The sequence below is a fragment of the Ranitomeya variabilis genome, chromosome 5 (assembly GCF_051348905.1).
Source record: "Ranitomeya variabilis isolate aRanVar5 chromosome 5, aRanVar5.hap1, whole genome shotgun sequence".
In the NCBI taxonomy this organism is placed as follows: domain Eukaryota; kingdom Metazoa; phylum Chordata; class Amphibia; order Anura; family Dendrobatidae; genus Ranitomeya; species Ranitomeya variabilis.
Window position 1 is genome coordinate 530,451,267 of NC_135236.1, and position 27,405 is coordinate 530,478,671.

The 27,405-nt window shown below is 41.3% G+C and overlaps 1 protein-coding gene across 5 annotated transcripts in view; it reads left to right on the top strand.

The window, feature by feature from the left end:
- Window positions 1-27,405, top strand: part of PPP2R2B (protein phosphatase 2 regulatory subunit Bbeta) — a 480,390-nt gene that overhangs the window by 375,598 nt on the left and 77,387 nt on the right. For all 5 annotated transcript variants that reach the window (XM_077265822.1, XM_077265823.1, XM_077265821.1 and 2 more), the window contains one exon: window positions 19,183-19,280. In XM_077265822.1, coding sequence (XP_077121937.1) covers window positions 19,183-19,280 — 98 coding nt within the window. The remainder of the gene's footprint in view (window positions 1-19,182; window positions 19,281-27,405) is intronic.

Below are 27,405 nucleotides of genomic sequence, written 5' to 3' on the forward strand. Positions count from 1 at the left end.
CTGCAATGGGTTCTCTTCTGCAGCACAACTGTATCACACTGGAAACAGAAGCTGCAGAAAAGAAACCCACTATTGTCTCTAGAAATGTGTGACCTCCAAGAAAGGAATCCAAATTCCTACAATATATAGGAAAATATTTAGAATTGAGTCCTCAGTGGTTGATACCTTTTAATGGCTAACTGAAAAGATGGTAACAAATTGCAAGCTTTCGAGACTACACAGGTCTCTTCGTCAGGCAAAGACTAAAAGAAATTCTGAAGAATCACATATTTATGCACAATGTTACCATCTTTTCAGTTAGCCATTAAAAGGTATCAACCACTGAGGACTCTCAATTCTAAATATTTTTCTATCTACTGGCTAACACGGTACCAAGATATATATTTTTCCTGTACAAATATATAGGGTAACCCATGCGCATTTTATCAAATGTGTAGGTCTGCAGACAAGTATGGTACCGTAGTTCCTACTACTGACCGATTTATAAACCCCTAAATTTCAAGTATTTTTAACTCCTCACATTCTACCCATGAACATCCATAAATTGCCATAATTGTACCTTTTATGGATATTGGCATAAATCTGCCATTTTGATGTCTGGTTTATGCGACATATCTCTGAAAATCAAGACTGTTGGCAAGTGCATGGCCTCATAGAACCCATTCATACAATAAAAACACAAAATGCTTTAATTGTGGATAAAAATGGCCGTGTAGTTTATTTAGGGTTACATAAATTAATTAATCACCAATAAATAAACTCCATAAATTATAAAACCAAAGTACCAAACTTTTCCAATAAACCAATCCACCCAGACATGGGTGATTTTCCCACAAGTAAACTACACGACAGTAAAATTACAAAAATTCAGGGGAGGGAGGGTGGGGTCTTCTTTATCTTCTTCCGCTGACAGAATGACCAGATACCACAAAACAGGTGTTTATATGTTCAAAAAAAGAGCGGCAAAGCTGCTTACAGCCAATAGAAAACCGTTACAATAGGCACCAAACATACCAGAAAAAACTGGATAAAACCAGTTTCACACTTTCAGAGATGACTGACCTGACCTTTATTTGACCTTTCTTCTGACAGAAAGCCATATTAAATGACAGGGTCCATGAGGCCATGAGACCCCCGCTATATTTCTTTCAGGTTTACGCGGGGGGGCTAACATGGCCTCATAGAAACCATTCATACAATAAAAACACAAAATGCTTTAATTGTGGATAAAAATGGCCGTGTAGTTTATTTAGGGTTACATAAATTAATTAATCACCAATAAATAAACTCCATAAATTATAAAACCAAAGTACCAAACTTTTCCAATAAACCAATCCACCCAGACATGGGTGATTTTCCCACAAGGCCATGACTCAGCGAGACATGGCCCCCCCCAAACCACACAGCCATTTTTTTAATGATAGTTTGTAAGTCCAAATTAAAAATATCAAGGCCAATATCAGATAAATGATCCAAATCAGGCCTATAAAGGCCCGGTAAAAAACCCTCCAAATCCAAATGCCGGAATGAAAACCCTGAAATTAAAAGAAAAAATTTTTTTTCCATGGATTTATTGACCCTTCTCCGGATTTTATCTAAAAAAGAAAATTGATTGTCGTGCCACAAAAGTCTGGGAATAATCTTGAAAAAACGAAGTTTGAATCAGGCAGAATTTGCTTAAGATAAATAATATCGGATCGAATGGCCGATAATAAGTCAAGAGTCCTGATTTTCCCGAGATCATTCCCAGCTACATGAAATATAATTAAATCAGGGGAAGGAAATTTAATTAGCCATTTCTTCACTTCAGCAACCAGGCAATGCCATTTCAAGCCGCGAACTCCATGCCACCAGACCTGAATATCAGAAGGATTAAAGGATAAATTTTCAGTATAAGATCGTTGGCTGGCCCTCTTCCTGGCCCAGAAGATAAAAGAATGTCCGACTATCCAAATGACTAGCGGACCTGAAAGAAAACCAATAATTAATAGTCATACAGATCATGTCCTTTATTCCTGAATCGGAAAGCCCGGCCCTAGAGGCCTCCGTAGCTGCTCCGATTCTAAACGAATGAGATGTGATTTTAAGGTGTTTTTTACCCAAAAAGCTTAAACATTTCTTTAGGACAAAATTAAATTGGAAGACAGTCACCGGAGAAAAATCCCTATGAATGAATAATGAGCCCTGTCCCATAGGTCTGACCTTAATCCAATTTGCCATGTTATCAACAGGGCAAATGATAGAGACATGGATCGTGTTAATTTTCAACCTAGATCCCCTGCCTAATTAATCTGTCTTTAATTTTCTTATAAATAAAATAAAAAAATAAAAAAACTACTCATGAATCTGGACATCTGAAATCATGGGTCCCGAAGGCTCCGATTTCTTAACAGAAACCACCTCACCAACGCGAAGTGCTCCAAAAAAGGACAGAGGAAAAATAGAGCTAAATAATAAGGCTTCCTCAAAATTTACACAAACGTGGATGAGACAGGAGCACAATTCTTTCAATAAAGACAGGGAAATAGGTCGTCTCGAGTCAGGTATAAAATTGGTTTTCCTAAAGCTTTTTAAAAACTGCTTTACTGGAAAAAGATTAGTTAAAGCAATACTGCCAGAAAGTTTAAGGAAAAATTAAACTCCTGCTAGGCATTTCGCTATTGCATAGTAAGACAAACCGTTTTGTACTATAGATTCAGCAAACTTTAGTGCTGCTACCGGATTAGAAACTGTTGGGTCAAAATAATGTAGGTTGCAAAAATTGTTCCAATTCAGCCATGCAGCGGAATAGTCAGCCCATGATCTATTAGATAACGATTTTTTTTATAAAATACTGTATCAGAGTGCAATCATGTCCCAAATTGAAAGAGGGTCCTTTCGAACCCACGTTGGGAACCTGCAGGAAAAAATTCGACCACTGACGATTTTGTAAAGAGTCAGTTATGAAAAAAAATTTGCTCTTTCCCAACTTTGCTTTCAGGCATTGTAAAACCAATTGTCTCAAAATTCTGTCAGCAAAAGTATTTTTAGAAGATAACGTGTTGATAGAAAAGAAGAAAAAAAAACAAAAAAAAAACTACTGCCTGGTTAGTGGAAAGGAGTAAAATCCTGGAATTCTGCATTAGTGATCCCCAAATTAATAAATTAATATTCCTGCAAAAATAGAAAAAAGTTCCAACATCATTACGTTTGAAGTTACTTTCTTAGACACCCAACTTATTGGCCACAGGATGGACATCCAATGGGAGTCAAATAAAATACTTTAGCCACACTGGGTATCCGCTGCGAAAAGAAAGGGAAAAGAATCGCCAGAGACAAAAAATGACTGCCACAAAGATCTGCCGTTATGCTCTGACAAAAAGGAGAGCCAAATTCTAGCGTCTTCCTTTAGATCAGAACGGATACTAACATGCGAATGAGGTGAAGATACACCTTAAGTGGCATCCTATAAACTTCTGCAAAAAGCCCGACCTATAGGAATGACACAAACCGCAAAATTCAATAGACCTAACAATGATTGAATTTCCTTAAGAGTGACCTTGTTCTTGGCTAAAAAATTTGATAATGCAATGCGCAGTTTAAAAATTTCCTCATCAGGAAGTCAGATTCCATTTTTTGATAATCAAGAGTGATTCCCAGAAACTCGAGGGATCTAGACGGACCAACTGTTTTTCTGTGAGCAATAGGAACACCGAAGTGCTCACACATTTGGATAAATTTATTGAGGGGATCTTCGCATATTGAGGAACCATAAGGACCGATAAACAAAAAATCGTCTAAGTAATGGAGGATACCTGCATCCTTACAATAAGTTTATAAAACCCAATGAAGAAAGGAAGGAAAAATTTAAAAATACGAACATGACAAAGAAAAGCCCATTGGCAGGCACTTATCAAAAAAAAAAAAAAAAAAGCAGTCATCAAAATAAAATCCTAAAGAATTAAAACAATACGGGTGAACAGGAAGGAGTCTAAAAGCAGACTTAATATCTGACTTGGACAATAAAGCATTAAAACCAAATTTCTTGAGGATTTCTAATGCAGAATCAAAAGATGAATAGGACATGGAGCATAAAGCCTTGTCCACTTCATCGTTCATGGATGAACCCAGAGGATATGATAAGTGGTGAATTAGCCGGAAAGAGCCCTCTTTTTTTTTTTTTTTTGGCACAATACCCAATGGTGATACACGGAAATTAACAAACGGCGGGGTTAAAAAAGGGCCTGAAACTCTGCCTAATTGAATTTCATTAATAATTTTATCCCTAGCTACCTCAGGGTGAGCCTTTAAAGAGGGTAAATTAGGAACAACAGAACAACCCGCCCCTTTAAATTGTGGGATAAAAAAATCATTCAGAAAAAACATTAAAAAGCAGCTCACTGGTCCCCTGGTCGGGATATTTGCTTAGGCATACTGACATGTTTGCCAGAATCACTGGGTCTGTGCTTTTTGAATTAGGCTCCTTACCTGAGGACTGTTGAGCTGCTTGTTACTTAAAACATTTAGACATACGGTGTGAGTTACCACAGAACGAGCATTCATGGCGGAATCTACAGTTGTTGTTCCACTTACAAAAGGAATCGTTGAAAGCGAAACAAACACCGCGTTTACTTGAACTAGAAGGGGGCTGAAATAACTTGTTGCAGAGATGGGGAGATTTTTCACCCAAAACTGCAGCAAAAATAGAAAAAGCTTGCACCCAGTTATTGAAAGATTTAAAGTTGGTGCATTTAAATTCATCTGAATCAGCTTTCTCATCATTCTTTTCGAATTTTGAAAGCTGGTCCTTTCTAGGCAGTAAAGAAAAAATATCAACATAATGATTATTCCAAATAAGCTCTTTAACAGAAGGGCTTAAATGGAATCCTAAGGGAGACAGCTCGCATGTCAGAGCTTCTTTAAAAGGGTTAACAGGGGCAGTGCTAGCTGATGAATTGTCAGAAATTGCAGCACTGTGTACAGCTGATGTGTACAGCTGATGTGTACAGCTGATGTGACAGCAAGGGGGGGGGAATAGCTTCTTTTAACGTTTCAGCTAACACTTTCTTTATGATGTCTTTTAAATGTGAGTGTGGGACAGACAAAGGAACATTGAAAGTCTCACCCCTCGATGAATGCTGGTCGTTTCTCTGCTCCATACAGCAGCTGGAGCTTGAGCCCTCCATGTTGGGCAAGCTCATATGGGAAGCTGCTGTAAGCGGCGTTTCTTCATCCTCTTCTGAGTGTGATGACAGGGGGTCCTCCCGGTGGTCTGGACCGCAGCTGCAGAAGCCACCGCTGTTGTAGAATCCAATGACACCGCAGCGCTTTTACGGCTGCGGTGTGTTGAAGACATCCCGGCCACTTCAGATGAGGCGGTCGGCGCTCTGTCATGACGCTGGCGGTGGAAGTCTCGCGCTGGGCTGCGAGACTTATGAGGAGGGCGGCGCCGTGACTTTCTTTTTCCTTCTTGGACACTGCGGCTGGAAGCAGGCGGCGACAGCGACTTCGGAGAGTATGGGGTCCTTTGCCTCCTGCGCCTCCCTGAAGCGGTGGGTGTCGGCAGGACCGGAGAGGCTTGACACGGCGACCGAAGGGTATCTTCTGGAGGATGAGGGACAGCATCAGCAGGCGCTAAGATAGGTTTCATAGCCAGGCACTGCCTCAGCCAGTCCGCTCCATCCTCGCCGTCGGCTCTAGTCAGGAGCTGTTGCAGGAGATTCTCCATCCTGGGGTATGTGTCTTCTTTATCTTCTTCCGCTGACAGAATGACCAGATACCACAAAACAGGTGTTTATATGTTCAAAAAAAGAGCGGCAAAGCTGCTTACAGCCAATAGAAAACCGTTACAATAGGCACCAAACATACCAGAAAAAACTGGATAAAACCAGTTTCACACTTTCAGAGATGACTGACCTGACCTTTATTTGACCTTTCTTCTGACAGAAAGCCATATTAAATGACAGGGTCCATGAGGCCATGAGACCCCCGCTATATTTCTTTCAGGTTTACGCGGGGGGGCTAACATGAGTTAAAATGACCCACGAGCTTGTGATCCACTGATTTCCAAGAATCAGAAGGCCAGTAGATTTTCTTTAGCTGATTCTTGTGTTTTGGAAAAATGCATGAAGTGGTCAACAATGCAAATCTGTATTTGGTCCTTCATTCTGATGACCCATGGGGATCCCAGCACACACCTAACTCATGTTAGAACTTAAAGGCGTTGTCCAGCCTTAGGGTACAGATCTGCAGTCATGTGACTGCAGACTTGCGAATCCTCACAATGACCATGCTGCGTGAATTCCCCTGTGCCGGGGGTGAGCAATTTGCACACAAGTGGCCACATTCCGACTTGACATGTCTGACCTCACTAAATTCAAGGGTATTGAGCACACGTCTAGTCTGCACATCACTGCATGTGGGCAAAGCACATACTTGCCTTCACATTCCCATCACCAGTACCTCCACCATTAGTCTGCAGTCATACCCTGAAGCCAGACAACCCCTTCTGAAGGCCTGTAACTTGCCATAAATGTGATGTTTTTTCCACTGGTATAAATGTCTCTCTTCTCTAAATTTGGTGCCATTTTTCTTCTGTTCTTGCGTGTTTCTGTTCCTTCGATATGGACTCCTCTTCACTGTATATAAATCTAGTCTTGGTAGCCAAATGGGCTTGGTCATCCACCCTTCTTGAGGACTAGTTAGCTAAAAAGACTAGATTTAGTCACCGGGAAGAGGGGGGTTATGTGTCTGCGATGGAAAGATCCCGGGACAACATAAAAAGGGCAAATTAAGGGGAATTAACACCAGGTAAAAGAATTACAAATATGTGACCAATGCCCATTCTTCTGTAAGATAATGATTTCCTACAGCTCTCCTGGATGTGCCTGCTTTGGGAGCATTATTAATGCATAGTTGGCCATTCTCCTCATATATTGGTAACACTATGGGCATTACATTCAGTATAGTATTCGAGGCATGGCCATGAGTTGGGTGACCTCTTAGAAGGCTATGTTGCCAACATTGCTCATGGTATTGACTGTTTTTACACACTGCCAAACCCATGCTCAGTGACCGTGCTGATAATCCTGCCCCAAAGTGTCTGCGGTAAGGAAGGGAAAGCTCATTTTCAATGTGTTCATCGTAGATGCCACTGACACACTTAGAGAAGCGTGGTGGAGCCAGATCCTTAGAGGGCCGGTCACTATGGCAACACCAGAAATTGTGCTGCGCTCCGCAGGCAGGCCGGCCTCCCTTCTCGGCTTTGGTTGCTAGGCCCTCCAGCAATACAGGGGTTAAGGCTCTCTGGAGATCATTAGATAAAAATAAACATTTCTGTTCCTGTCAGAAGATTTTCTCAGCAGAAGTGGTTAATGTTATGAATTTTTCATATGCTGCCTGTATGGAAGTATTCCACGTTCCCTCGCCCTAGAGATGGTAACGGATGTTTGCTGCTGCTTTCATGTAGCGTATCCAGATTTAAAGATTTCTGGTCTTAAAAAATATTAAAAGGGGCTTATACAGAGATTTTAATGAGAATCTTTCAATTATTTGTTTTAATTTCACCCGAGTACTTCCTCCAAATGTCGTTGCTTTGCTGATTTTGGAATATTTTGTTTTTTTTTCTCTTTGCCCTTCCATTAAAAAGTTATGCCCAATTCTAAGGTCACGTCAGATCAGCTGTCATGTGCAGGATTATATGCTGGCTCAGCGTCTGAGCCCGCATTAAAGGCAGAGACATGACCTTTAACGTACCTATGCGGCAAAGGTTGTGAAGGGATTAAAGTGGTTATCCGGCCTAAAACGACAAGTGTGCGGTCACTCTATGCTCTGTGAGGATTCTCCGGTGTCCGCTCCAGGAACGACGTGTCTACAAGCCTGCGATGTATGTAACCACATTCTGACTATACTGCCTCGCGCATGCGGAATGCGTATGTATTGTGTGAGGCCGGAAATGGTCTAGGTTTCTGGCCGGGCGTATGCATGTCACGTGATGACAAGTATGCGCTATGCCTACACCCGGTCAGAATGATGGCCATTGGATTTTCCATGTGTTCTCCTCAGAATTACCATGGTTCTGTGTCGCATGAGGATACTGGACTATTGAAACTGTAGTTCTGACCATAAAGTATCAATACAAGTACTCTAAGGCTATGTGCACACGCTGCGGATTTTGCTGCGGATCCGCAGCGGATTGGCAGCAGTTTTCCTTGAGGGCACAGTACCATGTAAACCTATGGAAAACAAAATCCGCAGTGCACATGCTGCAGAAAAAAAGTGCGGAAATGCTGCGTTGTTTATTCCGCTGCATGTAAATTCTTTGTGCGGATTCCGCAGCGGTTTACACCTGCTCCATAATAGGAATCCGCAGGTGGAATTCGCACAAAAAACGCAAAAAAATTGCGGCAAAATCCGCGCACCTTTCCGCAACGTGTGCACATACCGTGAGTGAAGGTAATCTGAAGTTAATCTCAAGCTGCATTTTATCACTTTTTCCCACTCATTCCCAAATGCTCCTGACTGGTCCTTGCTATAATTGTACATTTTACAGTTTAGTTAAATGTTGACTGGCAGAAGCCATATGAAAGGACTCTGTAATGTGTGAGGGGGTCTTTAACCGCCTCTATTACTTATGTTTGTGACCAAAAATTACATATAAAACACTATTTTCGTAAAGAATTTTTTTTAGCGCAATAGTCTATTTTATATTATAAATTACTTAGAATGAGATCACCTTGATGAATTGAGGCAAAGATGCCTTATTGACCATGACGTGTCAATTCCACATAGTCTGGTTCACACGTCTGACATTCACGGTCTTTGTACTGACTGCATTGTGCAGTCTGGCCGCAGGTCCTCTGCATCAAATTTGGCCATCTCCTAGGCGTACATAAGGTTGTGGAGTTTGGGTCTGTGGCCAGACTGGACATTGTGGTCACACCTTAGTGTCTGATATCACTAGCCCAATTCAGTGTGGTCCCTTTTATTTATGTTCTAATACACGTGACCTGTTTGACCCCTGTAACAAGCGCTACCCAACTATTTGTTGGAAAGGGTTTGAAAAGCTACTCCCGTCTCATAAATCTATTGTATATCTACACAATGGGACCAGCATTAATATTAAAAATGGGGCTTTGGCGAGAGTCAACATTTCTGTATAAATTCTGATCACTGCCACTGGCTGTAACGCTTGTCAGTGCCCCATGGTGGGCTCTGCTACACACTTATGGCATGTCCTTTCAGAGATGGAAATACCCCTTAAAACTCGTCTTTTTGCTCATTGAAGAAGAAACTGGTTTAAAAAAAAAATGCTGTTTGTAGTCGGAAGGAATAAACTTTTCTCTGCCATAAGATTAATAATAGGTGCCATATCTGTAGTGGGGACAATGTGCCCGATGCAGAATACGCATCATCTCTAAACACCAATGCAATAGTGGAATTTTGCCATTGCAGCTGGTAAATCCGCCAGCCTGCACATAGTGAAGTAATCTGCGCACTGTGTAAACCTTTTCACGCTACATTTGTTTCGTCTTCATGCCATTTGGTGGCAGGCAGCAGCAGACGGGAAATACTTAATTTTAGACAGATTGAAAATGCCATAGTGAAGCAATCGCCCATCTGAAAGCACCTAGCTGCCCGTAAGTTGTTGAAGGATTACAAATCTACTGGCCTTGGTTTACCATTTATACAAACCATCTTATTACAGACGATGTAACCTTAGTCCCACATGACTTAAAAAAAAAAAAGATAATAATAATATTAACCTGTAGTCTTTGATGTAGGACATAGAAGACTAAATCTTGCACTCGAGCTTCTAGAGATCTCTGTTGCTCTGGCACAGAGCTGTGCTAAGCAGTGGCGGTTCTGTGTGCTGAGAGCTGTGCTAAGCAGTGGCGGTTCTGTGTGCTGAGAGCTGTGCTAAGCAGTGGCGGTTCTGTGTGCTGAGAGCTGTGCTAAGCAGTGGCGGTTCTGTGTGCTGAGAGCTGTGCTAAGCAGTGGCGGTTCTGTGCGCTGAGAGCTCTGCTAAGCAGCGGCGGTTCTGTGCGCTGAGAGCTGTGCTAAGCAGCAGCGGTTCTGTGCGCTGAGAGCTGTGCTAAGCAGCGGCGGTTCTGTGCGCTGAGAGCTGTGCTAAGCAGCGGCGGTTCTGTGCGCTGAGAGCTGTGCTAAGCAGCGGCGGTTCTGTGCGCTGAGAGCTGTGCTAAGCAGCGGCGGTTCTGTGCGCTGAGAGCTGTGCTAAGCAGCGGTGGTTCTGTGCGCTGAGAGCTGTGCTAAGCAGCGGCGGTTCTGTGCGCTGAGAGCTGTGCTAAGCAGCGGCGGTTCTGTGCGCTGAGAGCTGTGCTAAGCAGCGGCGGTTCTGTGCGCTGAGAGCTGTGCTAAGCAGCGGCGGTTCTGTGCGCTGAGAGCTGTGCTAAGCAGCGGCGGTTCTGTGTGCTGAATGCACAATGACACATTTTACCAGCATAGCTTCTATCTACAGCATAGTCTGACATTACAGTAAAAGTAGAATAGAAATTGATTTGTGGATTTCCAGGTTTTTTTTTTAAGAAAGGTGTGATGAAATTTTGGCATCGGTTTTTCCAAAGTTGTGCGGAAATCCGCAAATTTTTCACAAAACCTGAAAGGAATCCTAATGCCACCAAAATGAAAAAAAAAAATCCTGAAGTGTCACGCACACGGTGCTTATTTGTGTTTTGCACATACAACTGTGCAGCATGTCAAAGGCTCATTTGACCCGAAACGTTGGGTTTGAAATAAAACCATATTTTATTCACCTTTAAGCTATGGAGTGCTGCCTGCATTTTTGCCTATGCCTGGATTGAGGCAAGTCTTGGATATTTTGTCTGGGAGGCGTGCACCCACCTATTGGTAAAGTGCTGTTCCAATTTTCTATGTTTAGATATAGACATGGACATATAGAGAAACACATAAGTTCACAACCCCCCCGACATGTAATATAAAAGTGCACCCTCTGGACCATATTAACAGCTTTTTATGATTAAATAAATAAAAAAAAATTGCATGGGGTACGACCCTTTTTTTTTATATAACCAGCAAAGTTAAAGCAGACAGCTGTAAGCTGAAATGATCACTTCCCCAGAAGTGGTGGTAAAGGCTCGGGGGGTTGATGTCGACTGTGAATTGTCCAATAACTCAGCTGGCATAAAGGTTCGGTGTTGGTAATGGAGAGTCATTCCTCAGACACCCTCATTACTAACCAAGTGAGCAATCCCCCCCCCCCCAAAACAAAAAAACAAAAAAAAAAGAAATAAAAAAAATATATGTGTGTGTATATAAGTATATATATATATATATATATATATATATGTGTGTGTGTGTGTATGTATATATATGTGTGTGTATATATATATATATATATATATATATATATATATATATATATATATATATATATATATATATATATATATATATTGTGTATTTTACATATTCCCATGTAACTAAACACACACTATTGGCTGAGCATTTTTGTGTTTTTTGGTGGCGATTATTCTTGCCCTGGTGTCAGGCTTATAAGCCATACTTGGAGCAAGCTGTGAGTACAAATTGCTAAATTGCTTTGTAAATTATTGGCTACAAGGTATTGAGGTTTTTTTTTTAATGGGGCTGCTTTCATTAACACGTTTCACCTCTTTCGCGCCTCTATCTGCAGTGCTATTTTTCCCAAGTACCAGTCATCATTAAGATTTGGAAGGGGAAGAACTGGAAATATTGTCCTATATTCACTTTGTTTATATTTCAAATGAAGAAAATGAATTTGAATCTGTTATCGTCAGAGTTCCGGCAATCACGGATGCTATTCTAAGAGCAGTCACAGATATCTCTGCTTGGTGACACCATTCATAAGGAGCGCTGTTATTTGCATCACAAAGCCCACTTGCCAGGCTGCAGATTGGAACGGCACCACTACACCCAGGACGCCAATATGTTCCTCTAACCACTAAAATAGCTGCTTAATTAGTAAACCAGAATTTACTTCCCCCGGGAACCAAGATTTTTAGTCCCTTCATGTGGAAACTGCTTTTGTTTTGATGGGCTCCAGAGCCTGAGAAGAAAATGGATTCTTCACATTTGCAGATTTCATTTGTCTGAGAAAATGTCAGTTCAAAGGGATCTTGCAGTAATAAGTGTGGAAAGTGAGATCAGAAAAGTTTTTAAAAGAAGCACAGATTATCGTATGTGTGGTACTGTATGTACTACTTGTAAATGTGGATTCTGCCCCATCTGAGAGACCCTGATTCCAGTGATGCATCGCTTACTGGGCTGCTTGCTGCAGTATAAAGAAATCATGGTTTCATCTGCTGCAGATCTACTAGTTTGTCAATGTTGATGAGCTGTGTATAACCTGCACACACCAGTGATTAGCAGCTTTGGTGTACACTGTGCATAGGCAGAAAGCTTCCAATCAAGGGTGTGGTTGGGGTTATATAGAGCTCATGATTATGGGTGGCTACATGGCAGCAGCTTTACTAGTCCTTTAGTGATGATTTGCTGTTAAAATAGTGACTTGTATCAAAATTACAGCAAGCAGCCCAGTAAGTGATGCATCACTGGAATCTGGGTCTCTGCCCCTACATTATATTGCTCTCAGATTAGGTAGCAAAAACCTGGTAACTTTTTGCCTTTAATTACCCATATTTAAGAATAAGTCTAATGCAAGTTTAATTACCGTACTCTCTAGTGCAAAACTGCAATACAATGTAGAATGGGAATACTCTGGCATACACGGGTTCTGATACCATAGCTGTACCCGAAACCCATTGAAGGCAATGGTGAAAGCCCTATTTTATACATGTATACAAGTACGTTTCCCCAAATATGTCTTTTAAAGGGAATCTGTTAGTAGGATCTGCCCTCCTAAGCCGTCCACATGGGCATGTAGGTCATAGAAAGATGAATAAAGTGATATCTTGATATCAGTCATCCGATGTCTTATTCCAGAGAAATCCACACTATTCTTATATGTAAATGAGCTGTTAAGGTCTATGGTCCGGACATGAACTCGGGAGCTGGAGGCGGATTCTTGGAGATCAATGTCCGGACCGTAGATCTCAGCAGCTCATTTACTTATTAAAGGGCACCTGTCACCCCGTTTTTTCAGTATGAGATAAAAATACTGTTAAATAGGGCCTGAGCTGTGCATTACAACAGTGTATTTTGTGGACCCCGATTCCCCACCTATGCTGCCAAAATACGTTACCAAAGTAGCCGTTTTCGCCTGTCAATCAGGCTGGTCTGGTCAAAAGGGCGTGGTGTCTTCCCCCAGATCTTGCTTAGTTTTCCGTTGGTGGCGTAGTGGTGTGCGCATGCCCAAGGTCCCGAATCCACTGCACAGGGGAGTTAAAAGAGCGCGATGTGCACTATTTCATTGGTGATCGGTGGGGGCGGCCATCTTCCTTTGGCCGCGCGTGCGCAGAAGCGGCGCTCTGCTGGCCGCGGCTTCAGGAAAATGGCCGCGGGATGCCGCGCGTGCGCAGATGGAGATTGCGGCGGCCATTTTCCTGAGGCCGAGATGCGAATTCTGCTTCAGGAAAATGGCCGCCGCGATCTCCATCTGCGCACGCGCGGCATCCCGCGGCCATTTTCCTGAAGCCGCGGACAGCAGAGCGCCGCTTCTGTGCACGCGCGGCCAAAGGAAGATGGCCTCCCCCACCGATCACCAGGGAAATAGAACACATCGCGCTGTTTTCACTCCCCTGTGCAGTGGATTCGGGACCTTGGGCATGCGCAAACCACTACGCCACCAACGGAAAACTAAGCAAGATCTGGGGGAAGACACCACGCCCTTTTGACCAGACCAGCCTGATTGACAGGCGAAAACGGCTACTTTGGTAACGTATTTTGGCAGCATAGGTGGGGAATCGGGGTCCACAAAATACACTGTTGTAATGCACAGCTCAGGCCCTATTTAACAGTATTTTTATCTCATACTGAAAAAACGGGGTGACAGGTGCCCTTTAAGACTGCTTGGGATAGTTCTAGAATAAGACATCAGATCGCAGATCTCACGGTATCCTCTTATTCAGCTTTGTATGACCTGCATGCCTGTGTAGAAGGCTAATGACAGATTCATCCATTTTCCTCCATCGTATAGAATAGTGGATCACTGTGATCTGTGAGTGCAGTCCGGCCACTTGCGTATCAACGATCTATAGAATGTAGGGGGTATAGCACTAGGCAAAGAGGATCTCCAAATTTGGGGTTTTGTCTCCGTAAATTGCCTGTGCAGAACCCCTGCTTCAGTTTAGGGACAGGCCAGTATTGGGAGTGCCTTAGTGATATTGGTTGTAAATAATTGTCTGTAGTAATTGGCTGCAGTTTTGTCTTTCCTAGTTGGTTAGTTACATGGTAACACCTCCTCCATCCGCCTTTTCGGCGTGATCTCCCGGCCTGGTCCTGAGATGTGTGTGTCCTGTTTATCTAGATCTGTCAATCTGTTTCTATAGAACTACTTTTGTGCTCGTCTTTTTAGTTTATTGCTGATTATTGAGCTTTTTTTGTTGTTGAATTTTCTTTTTTTTTCTCTGCCGTTGTATTGTGTGTTGTTCCATCACACAAATGCCGGCTATTGATATTTGTTGGCAGGAGGTTTATTGTCCTACTGTATCTGTTTGTCATTTCCAAGAGAAACTATTGTTCAGTTTGAAAGTAAAATAATTTGCAAAAAGTGGTTTGTTTTTTATTCATAGGTTTAGTTGTAAACCTATTGTATTACTGCCATTGGGTGGCATTAACCCATTTCAGATGAAAATGAATGATCTGTTATAATAACCTTGTCTAGTGGAGCCGTGAACCAGCGATGCCCATTTTATGTATAGTTTCTAGAAACGTGTACATATGTAAAAAAAATAATTTATAAAAAAAATTATTTTTTTACTTATCATGTAATACCGTACTTTTTTTTTTTAATGGTAGTTTAAAAATAAATAGGTAGCCAGCAGCACTTTAATTAACTTGATGCATTTGCTTAATGTTTTAACCCCTTTTTCGGCAATCAAGGCGCCCTTGATCAGCAGGCTTTATAATGGGCACGTCCTCGTAACCGAAATTTGTCACCCTTCAGACGTTTTTTGTGCCAATCATGTAGCAATTTCCAAGCTATGTCAGCTCTATTAAATGCAGAGTCCCAGGCCAGGAATCATTTCACCTACTACATTGACTCGTCACCCAGTTGTGCCCAGGAAATCGGAGTTAATACCGCACTTTGTCAGCGCCATCAGTCTTTTCTGCTTGGCTACAGAGCATTGTTCCCATTTGCGCATGGTAGTGAAGCTCATCAAGATACTAATTGCCCAGGAGTTAACCTCTGACGTATCTGAAGGAATAGTCTCAATTAGGCTAATCAGAAATAATTTGCCTATCCTTTTGACTGTGCTATTTAAGGAGTATAGTGACAGCTACTGCTGGGATTGCTTTTAGGGAGCCAGGGAAAAACACCTTTTGGCTCCCATAAGCCTCTTACATAAAGCTGTGTAAGCAGTAATGTGATTGAATTTGTTCAGTGTGATTGCAGTTTTGTAGTGCAGAACTAGCCACGGCTTTGTCATTTTTTTTTTTCTTTTCCCTTGATGTTCTTGAATCCTTAACATTTTCCTTCTTCATATTTAAATGGGTTGTCTAGTTTAGAAAATGTTTTTTCAAATGCTCGATTAGTGAATTCCTACTTTGATAACGGTGCAGATTTGGTGATCCACCATTAATTATTAGCCAAAGGGTAGAGCGGCTACAAAAAGCATTTCTTGTTCAGGGGGAAATGGCACATTCGTGCTTTACATGAACAATCAAAGGATTTAAATTGGCAGTGTTCATTTCTTTATATTCCCTGTGATGGCAGTGTATTGTATGCTTTCTGCCTGATTCCAAAACCGAATATTAATACGAGACCCTTTAAAGAAAGCCAGAATTATGCCAATTTTACACGATCTTATGAGCTCATTTCTGAACCTCTGACTGTAGATGTATTAAAAACTTGCTGCCAGATTTCCAACGCTGTATTAAAAAACTTGCTGCCAGATCCCAAGCAGATTTTTAATATGAAACCCTTTAATGAAATACAGACAGGCTTTGGCCTATGCGCACATTTCTGGTCCTCTGACTGTAGATGTATTGAAAATCTGATGCCGGATTCCCAAATCTACATAAAAAAAACAACTTGCTGCCAGATTCCCAAACAGTCTGTTAATATGAAACCCTTTAAAAATGTGAAGCTTAGCAATTTGATGCCAATTTTCCACTAACATAATATGGGCACATTGATGTACTCGTATAATACTGGGTGCACACAACGTCTGTTTCCGCATTGGAATCCATCTGAAAAAGACTGAATAACCTATCTTAAAACACTCAAAAGAATAAACATATGCATTTGATTGTAAAAATGACTTGCTTTCCGCATATTCAGACTGTCCGCATGTGCAGACTTTTGAGCTTATTTTTAAAACGTCAGGTTTCGAAAAACTGCAATTGGTTAAAAGTGACTTGTCCATTCTCCTGTTTTGTTTTTTTTCTCACTGAAGATGTTGTGTAATTAACAATGTAAAAGTCTGGGAAAGCACTGGTAGTAGGTTTTTGCAGTGGTTTTTTCCCATTCTTTTTGCTAAAAAAAAAAAAAAAAAAAATTATATAGCAGTTTATTTATTATTCAGTGGAGTGAAAAATCGTCCACACAACGTCCGTGAAAAATGTCACAAAAACCACAAGGAAACCCTCTAAAAAACTGCTTGTGGTTAACAAAATCTGAAATACAGTCAGGAACTGACTGAATAAATGATACAAAAAATGCCAGTGTTTCCTGAAGAGTCTCCTGCTTGAAAAACATTAGCGGGCTCGCCTGAGTTTAAGGCTATGTTCACACGGTGCGGTTTTTGCTGCGGATCCGCAGCGGAATTGCACTGCGGATCCGCAGCAGTTTTCCATGTAGGTTACAGTACAATGTAACCCAATGGAAAAAAGGACCCGCTGTGCCGACGATCCTTTTTTCCACAGGCAAATCCGCAGCGGTTTTGCCTGCAGAAAAAAGAAGTAGCATGTCACTTCTTTCTGCAGATTCCGCTGCGGGTTTCCAGCAGCACCAATAGGAAACTGCATTTGGAAACCCGCAGTGGAATCCGCAGAAGAAAAAGGATCAAAAACCGCAGCTAAAATCAGCGCTGAATTTAGCTGCGGTTTTTCAAAACAGGACCTGAAAAAAAAAGGATGAAAAAAAGGATCGTGTGAACGTAGCCTAAGGGTATGTGCACACGATGCAGATTTAGTGCAGAATTGGTGCAGAACTGCAGCAGATTTTTCTGCTGCAGAAACGCTGCAGAACTGTACTGTGATTTACAGTACAATGTAAATCAATGGGAAAAAAAAAAGCTGTGCACATGGTGCAGAAAAATCTGCGCAGAAACGCTGCAGATTTCAAAGAAGTGCACGTCGCTTCTTTTGTGCAGTTCTGCAGCGTTTCTGCTGCAGAATTTTCTGCACCATGTGCACAGCTTTTTTTTTCCCCCATTGATTTACATTGTACTGCACAGAAACTGCACAGAAACTGCACAGAAACTGCACAGAAACTGCGCAGAAACTGCGCAGAAACTGCGCAGAAACTGCGCAGAAACTGCATAGAATCTGCATAGAAACTGCGCAGAAACTGCATAGAATCTGCGCAGAAACTGCACAGAAACTGCATCAAATCTGCAGATGCAGATTTAGTGCAGAAAATTCTGCACCACATTTCCTACGTGTGCACATAGCCTAAGGCTACGTTCACACGATCCTTTTTTTCATCCTTTTTTTTTCAGGTCCTGTTTTGAAAAACCGCAGCTAAATTCAGCGCTGATTTTAGCTGCGGTTTTTGATCCTTTTTCTTCTGCGGATTCCACTGCGGGTTTCCAAATGCAGTTTCCTATTGGTGCTGCTGGAAACCCGCAGCGGAATCTGCAGAAAGAAGTGACATGCTACTTCTTTTTTCTGCAGGCAAAACCGCTGCGGATTTGCCTGTGGAAAAAAGGATCGTCGGCACAGCGGGTCCTTTTTTCCATTGGGTTACATTGTACTGTAACCTACATGGAAAACTGCTGCGGATCCGCAGTGCAATTCCGCTGCGGATCCGCAGCAAAAACCGCACCGTGTGAACATAGCCTAAAAGCTCCTTTGTGACTGCAGGTCTAATAACCCAAACCAATAAATTCTATGTTCTAATGATGATTCTTCCGGGGCGGTCTGGCCAGGATTGTCCACAATCATACTCTTGTGAGGGGTTGTCTTCAGTCAATTCAAAAACGTTACCTTATCCCCGTTAATGTGGCTTGCTGCCAAGGTAGTGGTAATTATGGAAGTTGGTGAAGCTTTAGGCCAAGTCCGTCTCCATGGGTAAGCCGCACACGTCGGTGCGCGCATGGTTGGATGGGGTTTCTTGAAATCCCATCCACTATGCTGTAACGTCTAGACGCTGCGGACGTACGTCGCTTCCAACCTGCAGCGTCTACTGACCGTGGGAGCGTACCCTTACATCTTCTCAGGTAATGACGTTTCCTTGTCATTTCTTCTAGGTGACAAACCAAACTCGGTGCTGACTTTGCATAGGACGCGCTCCGTCTAAATAAATATATAAACGCTGACCAGAACATTTTTTTAGACTAGGAACCGATTTGTGCAGCCTCCATGACATCAGATTCTCATAACCTTTTTAATAAAAAACTCAAGCACGTATGTTGGCTGATTCAGCGTGCCCTACCTAATGGCTGCTTGGCTGGGCGAGACTGTGCATTCATGTGAAAATACCACTGGTCCGTGGCTATTAACTGTTTAATATTGTGATTTTCTCCATTTTATTTGCTAAACCTAGAAGGGTATGTGCTGCGGACTTATCGAAGTGGAAAATCCTCCGCCAAATCCACAGCAGATTGTATAGTGGAAATGGTAGAAATCCATTGTATCCACAGCATAATTTTACGTTGTCGTCATTGCATATTTTCTGTTGGGGTTATATTTTTTTCCATTTCTTTTTTTGCATCGATTTTCAGGTTGAATGTCAGTTTTCCTGTGTTGAGGACCCACCCTACAGCTTTACTCTGGGGTCTACAGTCTAGCTTGGGAAAAATGACCTTTTAATTTCATTTGACAGAAGATTTGCAATGTGGAGGAGCAGAACCGTTCAGTCATCCAAAATAAAACTGCTTTTGTCTTCTTTTTTTTCCCCAGCTGACATTATCTCGACAGTTGAATTCAACAGCACAGGAGAATTGCTGGCGACAGGAGACAAGGGGGGCCGTGTTGTAATATTTCAGCGGGAGCAGGAGGTAAGGGCTGCAGACCACAAAATTAATTTTATTTTATTCCCTCATTACAGGCTTCATGCTGCGTCCTAATTTTTATGTCTCACTCCTTGCCCAGGTTATCAATAACCAAACCACACATGACATATGAGCCCGGGCCACTGCCGGATTCCTGCAGCGTGGGTGGCTCGCTTCAAATGGCTTTTCTTATTCACTCTGGCTGTTCGCTACAGAGTGCCAAAGATTTAAAGTGACACTGACTGTCTTTTTTTTTAATTTTTCTTTTTTTTTTAAATCCACTTTCACTGTTATAAATTTATAACACCTCTGCAGAAATGGACTCTTCAAGATCCAATTTTGCTTTCATATGATGAATTCCCAAAGGCTGTAGTCTTGGCCGTCATTCTATTTTAGAAAAGATATTGGTGTAGGTGAACTTTTAGGCTATGTTCACTGTTACGATAATGTAAACATACCATGGTCTGAGGGATTTTTTCACACTCGACCAGGGTCCTAGACACACACTGCAGCGTCGACCCCCCCCTCCCCTTGGGAGACCAAGGTGCAGCAGCCCCCCCCACTAAAAGGAATGCCTTTGTCTCAAGACTCTAAAAATGTAAATAACTGGCAAACCAGTGCATATCATTACTCAGCCCACTTAGTGATGTCACGAACAGAGGGCTTATGTTTACCCCTGCTGAGTAGTGATTTGGTCTTGGTCCAGGAAGCCAGGTAAAGGTACTGTCACACTCAGCGACGCTGCGGCGATATAGACAACAAGCCGACCTAAGCTAGATCGCTGGAGCGTCGCTGTTTAGGTTTCTGTAGAGACGTCAAACACCGCAACTCCAGAACGATGCAGGAGTGATCCAGTGACGTAATGGCGACTCAGTTCTCGTTCTCGCTGGTTGTTGGCTCCGTGTCAAACAGCCGGAGTGTACCGACTGGCTAGAAGGAGATGCTGCGACGCCCCCTATGCTCGTTGCTGGCGTCGTTGCTTTTGATGTCAAACATGACGATACACGCCGACCTGGCGACGAAATAAAGTTCTGGACTTCTAGCTCCGACCAGCGATGGCACAGCGGGATCCAGATCGCTGCTGCGTGTCAAACACAACGAGATCGCTATCCAGGACGCTGCAACGTCACGGATCGTTGTCGTTCTCTCTGCAAAGTTGCTGAGTGTGGCGGGACCTTAACCCCAGCTCGGCAAAGCTGTGCTAAATGCACCTGGATGTATCTCCTCAGCATACGACCGCTATGCTGATATAATATCAAAATTGTCATATAGGACCAGGGAAGAAAATCAAGTGTAGAACATATATTCCCATAAAATTCAAAACTTTAATAAATCATATTATTAAAAATACCCTCCCAGTGCAATTATTTGTAAATACAACATAAGTCTGTAAAAACAACCTGACAAGTCCCTACACTTGCCTACTATCCCTTCCTAGCAGAGGAGGTTGGCACCCTATAAGGTACGATTTTTTTGGTGCACCCACTCCGCGACGGCTTTCCCAGACTAGCCCTGATAAGTCCTAATATACTATAGGTGAAAAAACAAGCAGTTCAAAGAGATGAAGGGATAGTACTTATCAAAAAAAGAGAGAAATAGACGATTATTTATATAGTGACACCCTCTTACAACAATAAATACTAGTCTCTCTGCAAATAATCAGATAAAATTGCTGATACCAAGTCATACGAGACCCATAGAAGGATGGACATAAATCATTGTCTCTCCAAAAAGAGACTAGTACACACAATCAGAGGGGCCACAGAAAAAGGCCTGACAGCATGGTTCAAACAAGGACACCAATTGTCCATAATAGTTTACATAGATACATAATTCAAAGGACATTGGTGTGAACAAGAAAAAAACAAAGCTGGTGTTATCCCAAACTTGGCTTCCAGCCTCGACGCGTTTCCCCGTCCCCACGGTTCATCAGAAGGCACGATATGGAACCACCTAATCCACAGATGTGAGGTGTCACAATGAGAAGACAGACCTGTCTAAACTTATGTAGGGCTAGTTTAAATACCCAAAAATGGAGTCAGAAGACCAATCACGGTAGCCCATTCTAAAACACACCCATTTACCCATAAAGCATCGGGTGTTGCTTTAGTACGATCTCTTGCATTGCAATTCGATAAATATGATCATAAATCCGAACCCATTCCCAAACGGTGCAGCTATAGACCATAAATCAAACATTAAATGGACCGAATACCTCAGATTCCGCTAAGTGTTCCAGCCTGGAACGTTAACCACTTCCTGTGTTGCAGTCCTTCAACGCACCGATACAAGTCACCAAGCTTCCGGTTTCAAAGAGCGTCATCATGCGCTCCAGCATGGAACGAATATAATTTCAAAGGAGCGCAATATTGCGCATGCGCCATCCACGGATGTTCCTAGGTGCCGGGTTTGTTTTATCGGACGCAATATCACAGCATGCTCCGAGATAGAGAGCTATATATATATATGTATATATATCGCTAACGCACCAATGGCGCTTCTAGTAGTACAAATAAGATAATAATTCTGTTCCTATGAATATTATAGCAAATTTAATAAATCACAGTGTATTGAACTCATATCCGGACCATGCTAATCTATTAGGGAATAAACGATAGCTAAATCGACAAACCATAATTGGTTCTTGATATAATATCAAGATTTCAGAATGGGTTCCGTCGCTGGGTCCCACATCAAAACATTAGGAGAGAGAAAGCGGCCATAGCCCAAACAACAAGATCTTCAAAACGGGGGAATGTAAGAATAGCTGTTTCATATAACGCATATGTAAGGGATTTGTTTAATCCCCGTGGTGACACTGATTGAATTCTAAAAATCCATTCTGCCTCACGCTTTAGAATGGCCTTATCAAAATCTTATCATTGGCTTAGGTCTGACCAATTCAGTCATACAAAAGGAGATCTCCAAAAGTCCACCATGTTTTTCATGTCCATCTTAATCCTGATGTTCCCTAGGTGCTCACCAACCCTAATTCTCAATTCCCTGCTAGTTTTTCCAATATAATCAAGGGGGCATGTACAAATAGCTTTATAAACCACCCCCGTAGACGTGCAGTTGCCAAAATCTCTAGTGGAAAATTTTTTACCATTGGCCGCACTAGAGAACCATTTGCAATGTGACACATATCGACATCTTGAGCAGTTTCCACAAAAACCCATTGGTTTTCTATTAAGCCATGTGCCAGTTCCTTGAGGTTTTTGGTAGAGGCTATGTACCAGCCTATCACCAATAGATCTGCCCTTCCTATAAGTGATGCTTGGTGTTGGTGAGATAAAGTTTGTTAGATCCGGGTCTGCCAATAATATACCCCAATGTTTTTTCATAATTTGATACACCCTCTCAGACTGATTATCATAGGTGCCTATCATCCTGACCAAGTCAGGAGCATCCCTTGGGACAATCTTTTCCCTAAGGAGCGCAGACCTATCTCTCCCAAGAGCATCATTATATGATTTCACCAGGACTTCCGTTGGATACCCTCTTTCTCTAAATCTATGATGTAAATCTTTTGCCTATCGTTTGAATACGTCGGCATCCGAGCACTTTCTCCTGATACGAAGAAACTGCCCCTTGGGTATCCCCCATTTAAGGGGTATCGGATGGTGGCTCTTCCATTGTAAAAAACTATTTGTCGCAGTGGGTTTTCGGTAATTGTAGGTATTTGTCCCACCCTCCTGATTTTTTTGTAATGGTGAGATCCAAAAGTGGAGGGTATCCAACCGAAGTCCTGGTGAAATCATATAATGGGATAGAGATATATATATATATATATATATATATATATATATATATATATATATATATATATATATATATATATATATATATATATATATATATATATATATATATATATATATATATATATATATATATATATATTTTATATATATATATATATATATATATATATATTTTATATATATATATATTTTTTATATATTTTATATATATATATATATTTTTTATATATTTTATATATATATATATATATATATATATATATATATATATATATATATATATATATATTTTATATATATATATATTTTTTATATATTTTATATATATATATATTTTTTATATATTTTATATATATATATATATATATTTTATATATATATATATATATATTTTATATATATATATATATATATTTATTATAGGGGCGTTTTGTGCAGTGCTGTTTGTGACTTACAATGGGTGAGCATTGATTTACAATCTCTACATGGATATCCCTAGTGTTAAGTTTCCTTCATCCGGGTATGAGTATGTATACGAGACTGTGACCTTATAGGATGTTTTGTGAAGCTCATATGGGATATATATATATATATATATATATATATATATATATATATATATATATATATATATATATATATATATATATATATAACACACACACACACACACACACACACACACACACACACACACACACACACACACACACACGCGCACACACGCACGCTAGCTGAAGAGCCCGGCGTTGCCTGGGCATAGTAAATATCTGTGGTTAGTTATAGCACCTCACTTCTCTTATTTTCTCATCACGCCTCTCATTTTCTCCCTTACACCTCTCATTTTCCCCCTCACTCCTCTCATTCCCCCCTAACACTTGTCATTTCGACCTCACATCTGACATTTTCCGATCACTCCACTATTTTCCCTCACTCCTCTCATTTTGCACCCACACCTTTTCATTTTCACCTCACACCCCTAATTTTCACCTCACACCTCTCATTTTCCCCTCAGTATATACATGTTTGTCATCTCCCGTGTATATAGTATACACGTGTCATCTCCTGTATATAGTATATACCTGTCATCTCCCGTGTAAATAGTATATACCTGCTGTATGTCATCTCCTGTATATTGTATATACCTGTGTCATCTCTTCTGTATATACTATATACCTGTATGTCATCTCCTCCTATATATAGTATATACCTGTATGTCATCTCCCCTGTATATAGTTTATACCTGCTGTATGTCATCTCCTCTTCTATATACCTATGTGTCATATACCTGTATGTCATCTGCTCCTGTATATAGTATATACCTGTGTCATCTCCTCCTGTATATAGTATATACGTGTCATCTCCCCTGTATATAGTATATACCTGTGTCATCTCCTCTGTATATATGTCATCTCCTCCTGTATATAGTATATACCTGTCATCTGCTCCTGTATATAGTATATACCTGTCATCTCCTCTATATAGTATGTACCTGTATGTCATCTCCTCCTGTATATAGTATATACCTGTCATCTCCTGTATATAGTATATATGTCATCTCCCCTGTATATAGTATGTACCTGTATGTCATCTCCTCCTGTATATAGTATATAAATGTGTTATCTCCCCCGTATATAGTATATGTGTCATCTCCCCTGTATATACCAGTGTCATCTCCTCCTGTATATAGTATATACCTGTGTCATCTACTGTATTAGACCTCGTTCACACGTTATTTGCTCAGAATTTAAAGCGCTGCGGAATATGTTAGCGCTATATAAAAATAAAGATTATTACCTCAGTATTTGTAAGCTAAATTGGCAGCCTGATAAATCCCCAGCCAACAGGAAGCCCTCCCCCCTGGCAGTATATATTAGCTCTCACATACACATAATAGACAGGTCATGTGACTGACAGCTGCCGTATTTCCTGTATAGTACATTTGTTGCTCTTGTAGTTTGTCTGCTTATTAATCAGATTTTTATTTTTGAAGGATAATACCAGACTTGTGTGTGTTTCATGTGTCAAGTTGTGTGTGTTGAGTTGCGTGTGGTGACATGCATGTAGTGACTATTGTGAGATGAGTTTTGTGTGGCGACATGCGTGTAGCAACTTTTTGTGTCGAGTTGCATGTGACAGGTTAGTGTTAGCAAGTTGTGTGCAGCAAGTTTTGCTCATGGCGAGTTTTGCGCGTGGCGAGTTTTATGTGTGGTGCTTTTTGAGTATGTGCAAGTTTTGTGTGAGGCAACTTTTGCATGTGTTGCAACTTTTGTGCATGTGGCAATTTTTCCGCGTGTGATAGTTTTGCGTGTGGCGAGTTTTCCTTGAGGTGAGTTTTGCACGTGTGGCGAGTTTTGCGTGAGCCTAGTTTTGCATGTGGCGAGTTTTGCGCATGGCGAGTTTTGAGCGGCGACTTTTGTGTTTTGACTTTTATGTGGCGAGGTTGGTGTATGTGTGGTGAAATGTGTGCTGAGGGTGGTATGTGTTCAAGCACGTGGTAGTGTGTGGTGCATTTTGTGTGTGTGTTTATATCCCCGTGTGTGATGAGTATCCCATGTCGGGGCCCCACCTTAGCAACTGTACAGTATATACTCTTTGGCGCCATCGCTCTCACTCTTTAAGTCCCCCTTGTTCACATCTGGCAGCTGTCAATTTGCCTCCAACACTTTTCCTTTCACTTTTTCCCTATTATGTAGATAGGGGCAAAATTGTTTGGTGAATTGGAACGTGCGGGGTTAAAATTTCGCCTCACAACATAGCCTATGACGCTCTCAGGGTCCAGACATGTGACTGTGCAAAATTTTGTGGCTGTAGCTGCGACGGCGCAGATGCCAATCCCGGACACACACACACACACACACACACACACACACACACACACACACACACACACACACACACACACACACACACACACACACACACACACACACACACACACACACACACACACCATTATATATATATATATATATATATATATATATATATATATATATATATATATGTGTGTGTTCTCCTATGATAGCGTTTATGGTATATGACCACTTTTCACAAGCGCGGATTAGCGCTCCCTATCGGAGCATGCTGTGATATTGCGTCAGATAAAACAAACCCGGCACCTAGGAACATCCGTGGATGGCGCATGTGCAATATTGCGCTCCTTTGAAATTATATTCCTTCCATGCTGGAGCGCATGATGACTCTCTTTGAAACCGGAGGCTTGGTGACTTGTATCGGTGCGTTGAAGGACTGCGACACAGGAAGTGATTTACGTTCCAGGCTGGAACACTTAGCGGAATCTGAGGTATTCGGTCCATTTAATGTTTGATTTATGGTCTATAGCTGCACCGTTTGGGAATGGGTTCAGATTTATGATCATATTTATCGAATTGCAATGCAAGAGATCGTACTAAAGCAACATCCGGTGCTTTATGGGTAAATGGGTGTGTTTTTGAAAGGGCTACCGTGATTGGTCTTCTGACTCCATTTTTGGGTATTTAGACTAGCCCTACCTACATAAGTTTAGACAGGTCTGTCTTCTCATTGTGACACCTCACATCTATGGATTAGGTGGTTCCGTATCGTGCCTTCTGATGAACCGTGGGGACGGGGAAACGCGTCGAGGCTGGAAGCGAAGTTTGGGATAACACCAGCTTTGTTGTTTTCTTGTTCACACCAATGTCCTTTGAATTATGTATCTATGTAAACTATTATGGACAATTGGTGTCCTTGTTTGAACCATGCTGTCAGGCCTTTTTCTGTGGTCCCTCTGATTGTGTGTACTAGTCTCTTTTTGGAGAGACCATGATTTATGTTCATCCTTCTATGGGTCTCGTATGACTTGGTATCAGCAATTTTATCTGATTATTTGCAGAGAGACTAGTATTTATTGTTGTAAGAGGGTGTCACTATATAAATAATCGGCTATTTCTCTCTTTTTTTTATAAGTACTATCCCTTCATCTCTTTGAACTGCTTATTGTTTTCTCACCAACAGTATATTAGGACTTATCAGGGCTAGTCTGGGACAGCCGTCGCGGAGTGGGGGTGCCAAAAAAATCTTACCTTATAGGGTGCCAACCTCCACTGCTAGGAAGGGATAGTATTCAAGTATAGGGACTTGTCAGGTTGTTTTTACAGACTTATGTTGTATTTACAAATAATTGCACTGGGAGGGTATTTTTAATAATGATTTATTAAAGTTTTGAATTTTATGGGAATATATGTTCTACGCTATGCTGATATGAAACGATATAACGACCCGTGAGTGTTCTCTTCTATTTTAATCCTTATTTTATTTGTAATTGCAATGTACGTACGAATTGTCTTCTTTATAATATCTTTTTATACCTTGTAAACACTGCC